At 53.2% G+C, this 11,706-nt stretch overlaps 1 protein-coding gene across 1 annotated transcript in view; it reads left to right on the top strand.

Moving 5' to 3' along the window:
- Positions 1–621: 621 nt before the first annotated feature.
- GPR26 (G protein-coupled receptor 26) overlaps positions 622–11,706 on the top strand; it is a 31,134-nt gene continuing 20,049 nt past the window's right edge. Inside the window, exons 1-2 of the mRNA XM_003255126.3 lie at positions 622–1,336; positions 9,177–9,290. Coding sequence (XP_003255174.3) covers positions 669–1,336; positions 9,177–9,290 — 782 coding nt within the window. The 5' untranslated portion in view covers positions 622–668. The remainder of the gene's footprint in view (positions 1,337–9,176; positions 9,291–11,706) is intronic.

The raw sequence follows: 11,706 nt of genomic DNA, 5'->3' as shown, positions 1-11,706 counted from the left end.
TGTGCGCGCGCGAGTGTGTCTGTGTGTGCACCAGTGGGGATTTCTGTGATAGAAGCAGCCAGATTCCAGAGACAGAGAGAAGAGGAGGGGGAAGAACAAGAGGGGGGAGAAAATTGGGGGTGGGAGAGACAGACGGAGAGAACAGCGCGGGGGGCGGGGAGAGAGAGAGAGGTGGAGGGGAGAGCAGAGAGAGAGAGCGAGCCAGAGAGCAGAGAGGGAGGAAGAGAGAAAGCAAGAGAGCGGGAGGGTGCGCGGAGCGGAGCAGAGACAGAGCTCGCGGGCATGGGGTGAGAGCGGGAGGAAGCAGAGGCAGAGGCGGAGCGGGGGCGCAGGTGCCTGCAACCCAGGATCCCGGGGCGCTAACGGCTTCGGGTTCGACCGCACGCTCAGTCGCTGGCTCCAGAGGTGCTGCGGACGGCCGGGGTTCACTGCCGCGCGCCAGGTGCCTGCCCGTGAGGCGGCGTGGGGCTCCGGGGTGGCTGCGCGCCCAGACGCCTGCCCGGGAGGCTGCCCGAGGCTCCGGGGTGGCCGCGCGCCCTCCGGGGAGCCATGGCGGCTGGGGCTGGGGGTCGCCGGGCGGCGGCGGCGCCGAGGGGCTGAGCCGGCCGCGGGCTGCGCCATGGCGGCGCCGGGTTACGGACCCTGAGCGCCGGCGCGGGGCGCGCACCATGAACTCGTGGGACGCGGGCCTGGCGGGGCTACTGGTGGGCACGATGGGCGTCTCGCTGCTGTCCAACGCGCTAGTGCTGCTCTGCCTGCTGCACAGCGCGGACATCCGCCGCCAGGCGCCGGCGCTCTTCACCCTGAACCTCACGTGCGGGAACCTGCTGTGCACCGTGGTCAACATGCCGCTCACGCTGGCCGGCGTCGTGGCGCAGCGGCAGCCGGCAGGCGACCGCCTGTGCCGCCTGGCTGCCTTCCTCGACACCTTCCTGGCTGCCAACTCCATGCTCAGCATGGCCGCGCTCAGCATCGACCGATGGGTGGCCGTGGTCTTCCCGCTGAGCTACCGGGCCAAGATGCGCCTCCGCGACGCGGCGCTCATGGTGGCCTACACGTGGCTGCACGCGCTCACCTTCCCAGCCGCCGCGCTGGCCCTGTCCTGGCTCGGCTTCCACCAGCTGTACGCCTCGTGCACTCTGTGCAGCCGGCGGCCGGACGAGCGCCTGCGCTTCGCGGTCTTCACTGGCGCCTTCCACGCTCTCAGCTTCCTGCTCTCCTTCGTCGTGCTCTGCTGCACGTACCTCAAGGTGCTCAAGGTGGCCCGCTTCCATTGCAAGCGCATCGACGTGATCACCATGCAGACGCTCGTGCTGCTCGTGGACCTGCACCCCAGGTGAGCCGAGCCCCGCTAGGGCTCTGGGAACAGCCGCGCGGGATCTCGGCGGGAGTGGGAGGTCCCCAGCCCCAGGGGGTCTGAGAACACTAGGGTGGGGAGAGCGGCCCAGCTATGGGGCTTAAGGAGGTGCTTAGGGTATCAGCAAACCAGGGCCACAAAAAATGTGGGTGAGCCCATCTACATCGTTTTTTGAAGCATCAGGGAAGAAATCACAGACAGAACTCTGTTGGGCTTCTTCATGCTCATTTTCTGTGTTTGTAGCTTTCACTTTAAATGGCACTTGGGAAGTCCGTGGTCTTTGTTCCCTGTTGAAGACCTTCAAAGTGTTTGATTCTGGCCGAGAGGGCGGCCTCGATGCTTAGGGAGCTCCTTAAGAGCTCTTCAGACCCAAGTGTGTCGCTTCTCTGAGTCTTTCCCTTCTCGGGTGTGTGGTGCTGCCTCTGTCTCACGACTGTGTATGTGTGTGTGTGAATTCTGATGGACTCGGGCTGCGTCCTTCCCTGTGGTGGGCCCTGAGAGGTGGAGTGGGGGGGGCTCTTCCTAACCTCCCCAGAGAGCACTGTCCAGTGTCTGCCTGACTTGGTGCCTAGAGGCTCCTGCAGAAGGAGTGTGCCCCAAGGCTCCTGGGGCTGAATCTGCCCCCACCTCCGTCCTCACGCTGGCTGCTGTTCTCAGGAGGGCAGATGGAGCTGGGCAAGCATGGGTACCCTCTGGGAACCCCTGCCATCGCAGGAGCCTGTTAGGGAGAGAAGGAGAGAACTCTTAGCTGCGCTGTCCTGAGCTCACCTCAGCTTTCCCCAGGAGAATAGGAAATCGAGGAGGGAAACAGCTGGCAGCGTCTAGACTCTGCTATTTTACATCCTGTTGTCCCAGGGGAAGGCAGGCTCCCCGCTCCGTGTCCTGGGACCCTAGATAAGGGGGTGCTGGGGTCCAAATGGTGTTGCAGGTGAGGCAGGCAGAGAGCTCTGACAGGGCCAGCGAGGGCCTTCCGTGTGAGAGAACCCTGGGAGCCCAGGGGAGCCTCGGGGCGGAGGAAGCTCTGTCCTCTGGTGGTTGTGTTCCACACCAGGGTTGAAGGGGACAGGCTGGAGGTGTCAGGCTGAGCATTCTGAGTATTTCCTGCATGGGAGCAGTAACAAGCAGTCCTTGACCTTCACAGTGCCAGCACATTGAAGGGCAAGTGTGCACGTGTTCATTGTCCCCCTGAGCACAGCCATTCCTGATTGCACACTGGACCAATATTCCAGCCACAGAATCCCCACAGATTCAGGAACAGAATGTACATGTGAATGACTGAGAGCACATAGATACCAGGACATGTAAATGTGGGAGCTCCACACACAATCTCATGTGTTCACACATAAACTGTATATGTACCAGACAGCTGGCCATGTGTACACAGGTTTATAAGAGTGGCATGAGTGCATTCTGCCACAAAGACATACATTGGCTGTCACAGCACATGTCTCTGCATGGTTCAGTGTCCTTCAAGGGAATATTTGCCGCCACAGTTGCAGAGCTTTTCATGACTCAGACCTGAGAGGCTCTTCCTTGGAGGGTGCATCCTTAGCGCTTGGGCTGGGACTACTCTTAGAAGATGTAGGGCAATGTTGTTTAACTCCCGGGACTAAAGACTCCTAGAGGGGGCCCTCTCACCATGAGTCTAACAGCGGAGGAGGGTTGAGCTGGGAGTGGAACCGGTTCTTATTTAGAGCAGTACAAACTGCATTCCCACTCTTCCTCCAACTTCCAGAAGAGGAGGGGCCATGGTTCCTGTTCAGCCTATTTGGGATGTAGGGCCAGCTCCACTCCTGCAAATCCCTTTGGCTGATGCCAGGCCAGACACTGCAGAGAGAGTCCTGGGGTCTCAGGAGTGGAGGCAGCTACTCTGCTCGCCTTCGATCTCCCCTCCATTCTTCTGGGAGGACCTTGATCTCTTCTTAGCCCCAGGCTGCTTTGAAGGGCCCCTGCTCCCAGCGCCCTGGGACCCTCCAGGCCCAGTCTCATTGGAGAGAGAAAAGACTCCTGGGGCCGGAGTTGCCATCGGCCAGTGGACTAACGCTCCCTGAGGTCATGGAATAGTGGCAGACCTGATAGCACTGCCCCTTTAGTGAACACAGACTTGTCCTTCTCTGAGGGGTTGATCCCCACCAAGCATGTGGGAGGGACAACACAGGAGGGGATGACCAGTCCGCAAGAGACCCTGACAGCCAGTCCACCAGCTTCTATCTTGACAGCACTAACCTCTTCCTCCTTACAAATGAGCAAGTACAGAGCTAGCTCAGGGGCTGCCCGAGCACCACCAGTCTCAGGCAGTGAGCCTCCCAGGGCCATTCGGTGCTGAGAGCTTGTAGGACCCGGGAGTGCTGGTCTTGGGCAGCAGGAGCCGGCTTCTCCCTCTGGACAGCCAGGGCAGCAGCCGGAGTCTTTGCTCACCGGAAGTTTTGTCAGCCTCCACACTGATGGCCCACTGGGACTTATTTACAAAGGATCTGTTTTGAGGACCCAGGGTGGCATTTGTCTTTGTCAGGAAGCTCCTGGTGGTGTCTGCTCTACCTGCAGGATGTTTGGCACCATAAGTAGCAGTCCTCACCCCTTTGCTTCAGCCACCTCCAAAATACCCGGGACCCTCTCTTCTTAATTCAATCTGGGACCCTGGCCCTGGGAAGCATTTCCCACTCCTGCCTTTCTGTGGTGATTTCTTGAGTTACGTTTCTGAAGCAGTTTGGGGTTTCTAATATTTGTTAGACACCTGGTGCTCCACCTGAATGAGCAGCATTCACTTCTCCCAAACCACAGCTGGGGTCTAGTTATAGGCAGCCCCTCTCCCTGGTGTTCCCAGGCATGGCAGAGCAGGTGGGCCCCAGGGTGTTGTTGCAGGGACCTTGCTCTTCCCTGACTCACTGGCTTGGCTTAGTGATTTAACAGAAGCAGAATGTTGATGATGAGGTCTCAAAGGGAAGCAGCGTCAAACCTAACTGGAGCTTCCTCTGAGGCTCCCCCAGTCTCTGCTGGGTCCCCCAGTGTGTCCTCTGTGTCCTTTGAGCAATGTCTGCAGATGTTGGCTGAGTGGCTGACTCTGGAGGGTGTCAGAATTGTGGCTCAGTAGACAGGAACTACACTGTGCCCTTGACTTTACAGATGAGAAAATGAGAGACCCAATTTTCTAAGAGAAGAGAAGCACTCGCCTAATTCAACAGATCTAGAAAGTGTCTCAAGCTAAGACTCACACTCAGATCTGCCCCTAAGATTTATGGGTGGAGCAAATAGTGCAAATGGAAGCTCACCAACTGTGTATATAGAGACTCAGACATTCTACATTAAGCTTACAAACTGTTAAATGAATTGTGTTCTGCCCTCCTACCTTGGTGAATATACCTTTATAATGACCGGCAAGGCTGGGTTCACATTTAGAATTCTCAGGCTTCTTGGGACTCAACCTCATATGTGCTGGGAGAGCCGAGCTGGCCCACCTGCCTTGCCTCCCACCTCAGCTCTACCCAGCACCACGAGGGGCCTCCCTTGCACACTGCACGTTGCACACCCATATTCCATGCATGTGTGTTGCTCACAAACACCACCCCTCATGGGTCTAGCTGGGCACACAGGTGGCACAGTCTACCCTCAGGAGGGTGGGACCAGGGGAGATGCCCACACACGTCTTGCAAGCAGGATGAGGGCGTTTGGGTGAAGAATTCCATGCTTGAGGCATTTAGAGCTTGGTTTGGAATGGAAGGTGAGGGCTGTGGGTAGGCACATCCCCTTAGCCCTATGAACTCTTTATTGTACGGGGAGAGATGTGGGACTGTGAATGTGCAGGGCCCAGGGCAGGGGTCCCTCTTGCTGGATTTGAGGGCCAGACTGCTTATGCCAGTGTCCTGACCCCAAACTCAGGGCTCTTGCCCTCCATCAGTCAGCTTGTTCCCTTGCCTTAAAAGCCAGAAAAACCAGTCTGAGTCACTCCCTAAATACTCAGAGCGTGGGTTCTGGTTGGACTTCAGTTGTCTAGGGATCCTTCAGGACCCAGGCCCCTTGTGGAGAGAAGGGAGGTGTCTGTGGATGGAAGGTTTTAGCTGAGATCACCTCATTGATTGACTTTTCAGATATTCCCAGAATGTGCCATGCCCTCTGCCCTATGACTGGAGCTGCTGGGAACATCTCTTCCACCCCACATGTCACAATGCTGGAGGGCCTGTCTCCTTGTGTCTCAAGGAAACTGTCATGTCACAGCCTTGGGACCTCCTCCGTCCCCCACTCAGCCACACCGGCACACATGCTCACACTCTGGCTGAATGTACCTGACCGGGTTGCCTCAGGAGAGCTTTGAGCCTCACACCCTCCACGCCACAGATCCTGCCTGCAGGTCTGAGGACTCCGGGTACCACCACCAGGCCTGGGGATGTTCGAGAATGCCCGCTGCTCAGTGATTCTGTGGCAGGCAGTGGGGTCTCAGGGAGCCGCCCCAGAACTCACTCAGGAGACCTGGGAGGAGGCCTGACTCTGTCCTGAGCTCGCTGTGTAACCTTAGGCATGTTGTAAACTTCCCAGTTCTCAGTGTTCTCATCTGAATATAAGTAAAATAACAGCTCATAGGACTGCAAGATTTCAAGGAGCTCAGTTTTGCAAAGCTATGGAGGGGGAAAAATGACAGCAAGCACAAAGCGATGTTGTTCTAGGAGGGGGTGAGCTGTTCTCATACTGTGCTTAAATAATAATCATAATAATAAGCAAGAGGGCAGCGATGTTTCCCTCGGAGCCTGGGGACGGCTCTGCCTTGCTCACCTCTTGCCACCTCCCTGTTCTCACCTGGAAAGCAGGAGAGCCCCAGGCAGAGGAGACGGATTCATCCTTTTCTTTTGGAAGATTTCAGGAAATGAGTGATGTGGCTCCCGACTAGGATCACCAGACTGGAAGTCAGTGACTGGGTGCTAGCCCCACCTGCACTGTACTCCCTGAGTGGAAAAATCACTCTCTCTTTTGAGCCTCAGTTTCCCCCATCTGTGATCTGGGGCGTGTGGATGAGCCGACCTTTCATACTATACATGGCTGTGGGGTCTAGCTGGTCTGTCCCAAAGCAGAGGCATGACCGGGCCCATGTGGATGTGAACCCCAGGCACAGGACCCACTGTATAGACACCTTTTGGGCTTCATGGCAGGCCCAGTGCCATCAAGGCTAGGAAACCATGCCCACCAAGTCCCTGGAGGCCCAGAGAGGGTCACAGAGCCAGCACAAGCATCAGATCTCCACCTCAGGCCTCCTGACTCTTGGTTCACTCTTGCTGCACCTTTGGCACAGTCTCTGGTTACAGCTGTCTCTGTCAAATGCATGGGGCAGGAAGAGAACTTCTGCAGTGGGGGGAGCTCTGTGGTTTTGGAGGTGGTGCACATGGCCCCAGAGTCAGAAGGTCTGGGTTCAGGTCCTGCCATCACCTAGAGTGACGAACCGTCCTGGTTTGCCCGAGGTAGAGGAGGGATTCTCAGATCTGAGCCTTTCCCTTTTAAAACTTGGATAGTCTCCTGCAAGCTGTTCAGAAACAGTCCCAGATAAACTGGAGCAATTGGTCACCCTACCACCACCATTTTCCCACTGTGTGATCTTGGGCCAGTTACTTAACACTTCTGTAATTGATATCTTCTCATCTGAAAAATGGGGACCATGATGATATCAGTCCCTCACTCACATAGATGTTGTGAGTTTTAAATAAATGAATAATTCCCCATCACAGTATCTAGCATGGCACACATATTATAGACTCAAGAAATGTGGGTTGCTAATTAATATTAATTTCTAGAAATTAATTAATAATATTAGTCATGAGTAATACATTTTCAGCCAGGACGAAATCTGTTTGTACCAAGCCCAACTCCAGTTCTCAACTCTTTAAATTCCTGGAAATGCAGAAGTCAGGGGGAAAAATCTTGGAAGAATTTTAGGAGGCTTCAGTCTAAACTAATATGAAATAGTCCATCTGTGATAGGAAATCTAGTTAAGAAGAGTTTTGATTAAGTATCAAAATCATGAGTCTCCTGGCAGGCAGGGAAGGCTGCCCTGGCTTTAGCGATGTACATGAACCTGACTCATGAATATTCTCTCCACTGCTTGCATTTTTTGAACAGACTGGCCTATTTTTGGAGCCAGGCCACTGCAGCTCAGGCTTGGCACTGCCAAGTTATCTTCACTTCCTGGGCAACTGTGTCCACAGTCTTCTTTCCTGTTCATTTTTGATCCTCTGGAAAGGTCCCACAGCAGAGTGGAGCAGAAACAGGGTTACAGTTAGAGGCACAGGTGGCTCTTGATTCCATCCTCGAAGCTAAGTCCCTGATTCCATGGGGACTTGGGAGTCTCTTAGCTTCTTCAAGCTTGGTCCCTGGACGAACCAATGACTCCTTCAGTGACCCCATCATGTGGTGTCCATAGCTCCAGGCAGGGATGAGGCTGTGGATGGAAGAAGCAGGGTTGAAGATATGGAGGAAAGGAAGCCTCATGCCACATACTGTGTGCATGGAGTCCAGGCTGCCCCAGGTGTAAAAGACCAGCTTTGAGTCACACACACGGGTTCAAATCCTGCCTCCACTTAAGCAAATCATTTGGCCTCACAGAGCTCATGCTTTTCTTTTCTTCTTTTTCTCTTCTTCTCTTCTTCTTCTTCTTTCTTCTTCTTCTTCTTCTTCTTCTTCTTTTTTCTTTCTTTTTCTTCTTTCTTTTTCTTCTTCTTCTTCTTTCTTCTTCTTTCTTCTTCTTCTCTTCTTCTTCTTCTTTCTTCTTTCTTCTTCTTCTTCTTCTTTCTTCTTTCTTCTTCTTCTTCTTCTTCTTCTTCTTCTTCTTCTTCTTCTTCCTCCTCTTCCTCTTCCTCTGCCTCTTCCTCTTCCTCTTCTTCTTTTCTTCTTCTTCTCTCTTCCTCTTCCTCTCCTCTTCCTCTTCCTCTTCTTCTTCTTCTTTTCTTCTTCTTCTTTCTTCTTCTTTCTTCTTCTTTTTTGTTGTTACTGTTATTGTTGAGACAAAGTTTCGCTTTTCTTGCCCAGGCTGAAGTGCAATGATGCGGTCTCAGCTCACTGCAACCTCTGCCTCCTGGGTTCAAGTGATTCTCCTGTTTCAGCCTCCCAAGTAGCTGGGATTACAGGAGCCCACCACCACGCCCAGCTAATTTTTGTATTTTTGGTACAGGCAAGGTTTCACCATGTTGGCCAGGCTGGTCTCAAACTCCCGACTTCAGGTGATCCACCCACTTCAGCCTCCCAAAGTGCTGGGATTACAGGTGTGAGCCACTGTGCCCGGCCGAGCTCATGGTTTTCATTGTAAACCAGGGCAGGTAAAAACTTTCATTGCAGGTAAAACACACCTGCCAGGATTGATTGTGGTAAAGACAAGAATCTGAGATACTACTTAGATAGTGGGGCACTCTGGAGCCAGCCCATAGCAGATGATCAGTGAATGATATGAGCAATAATAAGAGGTAATGTTTAGTGTTTATTTGTACTGACTTGGGCACTGTGCCGGTGGCTTTGTGTGCTTCACACATGGAATGCATTCCATGCATCTCTGTGCTTTATGCATTTAATTCTCAAAACAGCCTCTTGTAGCATTTTATTACATTATGTGTAATACACTAAAATATATGATGCATATTATTATTTCACACACGAGGACCTTGAGGCTTAGTAATGTCATACTGCTTGCCCAAGGTCAATAGCTACAGCCAAGAATTGACCCTGGGTCTTTCCGACTCCATAGTCAAGTTCTCACACTAGAGACTGCTGCCTGTGTTAGTAAATAGCGCCTCATCCTGACCTAGCAAGGGTGCCTCGTAGTTCACCTTCTCTCCTCTCTCACATGCAGTGTGCGGGAACGCTGTCTGGAGGAGCAGAAGCGGAGGCGACAGCGAGCCACCAAGAAGATCAGCACCTTCATAGGGACCTTCCTTGTGTGCTTCGCACCCTATGTGATCACCAGGTGAGCCGGATTGGCAGGCGTGTGGTGGGACTTTGAAGAGCAAGGCAGGGCCCAGTGACCTTTAGCAGTGGCAGCCTCTCTTGGCCACATGTTCTTCTGCAGGGTGTGTTGTGGGGGGCAAGAGTGAACTTGCCAGATTTAGTGAACAGGAGGCTGCATGCTTTTCCTCTCCACCCTCGAATTCTTTTGGATTCAACTCAGAACCCAAAGGGTGTGAAAGACTCTCTCCCACTCGATTTCTAAATCACATAATTAAACCCTTTATCCCAGGCTCCCAACCCCCAGGAGGCCCTAAAGAGAAGGAGAAGGTGAGAGAAGACAGAGGGAAACATCGTCTTACCCAAAACCCAGCTCCCCACATCCTGCTTTACTGCCCACTGAATGCAAGACAGCCCAACCCCTAGGTGTCCCCAGCCTGAACACCCAGGTCAACAGCAAAGTCACCTGCCACCTGCACAGGGAGCAGGTAGCATGCTCTGTGTCCAGCCAGGTGGGCATACTTATGCTATGGCCCAGGGGCTGTTCCACTGTTAGGCCAGGTGCTGTGAGGCTTGTCGTGTTCTCTACCAGATCTCCAGATCCTCAAGCCAGCCAAGGTTGCAATACACTAGCCTTGGGTTGTGTATCTCTCAAGCCAGCTTGCTGTAACTGGAGCACTCCCCACATGTGTTAGCCAGAAAGAAGGAAAATATATATTACTCAATCAGTTTGGTGCACTGGAGGGAAAATAAAAACTCCACAACTTTGCATCTAAAGGGGCTTAACTAGTTGAGAAGTTGACAATAAAAAAGGAACTTTGATGGTTATTAGAAGGTGGATATGGAAGCTTTCATTGAATCTAGGAAGCAGCATCTGTGCAGGGTTTTCTGTGTGTGTGTGTGTGTGTGTGCGTGTGTGTGAGAGAGAGAGAGAGAGACCCAGAAAAAGAACAGATACCAGCCCCCAGCAGCCCCCAGCATCCTCACCTGCAGGAACCAGGAGGGGCACCCCTGCCTCACCATCACTCAGCATCTTGCACACCCCAGTGAGGAGGGGGCCCTGTGGACAGTTCGCCCTGTTTCCTCCCATTTTTCCTTACATTCAGCTGAAGCATGATTTGCTCTGGCCTCTGCCGCTGTTCCCAGTTCTTCTTTCTGCCATCCAGGAGGCTGTCCTCTACTCGCAGGAGCCCCTGTGGATTGCAGACACTGGGCCTGACTTCCTGGAGACCAGCTCTCCTCTTCTTTTCCCCAGATAGACAACTCTGGGGTGCCTTCCCCTGTCTTCTGTGGCATGCTGCTTTCTCTAGGGGAGATCTAGTTAGCGTGTGTCTCATTTTGAATGTGGGACCAAGGCCTGTCTGCAGGTCTCTGGATGGGTCTGACTGGAGCAGAACTATTGGTTCTTCTTTCTAAAACTGTCCACTAGACCTCAGCACCACCGACATTCTATGCCAGATACTTCTTTGATGCCAGGGGTTGTCTTGAGCATCATGGGGTGTTCAGCAGCAGTCCTGGCCTCTACCCAGGGGATGCCAGTAGCACCTCCTAGTGAGGCAGAGGTACCTTTCCAGGTCCTTCTAAATTTTGATAACTAAAAATGTCTTCAGACATCACCAAATGCTCCCTGGAGACCAGAATCACCCCTGGTTGAGAACCAGTAGTCTAGACCCACCACATCCAGCCAGGAAGCCACAGCTTACATCATTCAGGGTTTTCCACAAGAAACAAAGCCCAGATGATAGAGGAGAAAAGATTTCTGTTGCTCCCCAAGTGAGGCGTGGCAGAGGACTTAGCAGCATGACTGTGGAGTGTGCCTCTCCAGAGCCCAAACCTCAGCTCCCCCACACCCTGCTGTGTGACTTTGGGCCAGTGATGTGGCCTCTCTGGGCTTCCAGAAGGGAGTGCGGTGTTGTGAGTATCTAAGGACAGGGACCATGGAGACATGTGGCACAGGCCTGCAGAGGACATCTGTGGTCTTCACTCTCCTTCCCTCTGGCACTTACAGCACCATCCACAGTGCCCCTGCCCTGGACTGGCTGCTGCACCAAGAGGGGATTTGATCCAGTTCAGGAAGGTGATCAGACAGGGGGGCACACAGAGCTCCTCCTCTTAGGTCCCAGAGGACGGGCAGCCATGGGCTAACGAGGTGAATGGGCACCCTCAGAAGATAGGTGACACGGCTCCGACTTCAAACTATTGGATTTTTCTCTGGCTTAATTTCATTTCCCAACATTTTACTTTAAAAAAAAAATTACAGCTAGGTTCTCTGTAATAGTGCCCAGGAAGTAACGTTTCAGTAAAATGGATGATGATAGATTACAACTCAATATGCTCCCTCCAAATGGATTTGATGCATCTTGGGTTTTAAAAACATTCACAGAACAGTTCATCCTCCATGGGGATGAGCAGCACCTTACCCGGGAGAGAAGCAATGC

The sequence above is a fragment of the Nomascus leucogenys genome, chromosome 3 (genome assembly GCF_006542625.1).
Source record: "Nomascus leucogenys isolate Asia chromosome 3, Asia_NLE_v1, whole genome shotgun sequence".
Classification (NCBI taxonomy): Eukaryota; Metazoa; Chordata; class Mammalia; order Primates; family Hylobatidae; genus Nomascus; species Nomascus leucogenys.
This window is presented reverse-complemented; position numbering and strand designations above follow the sequence as displayed.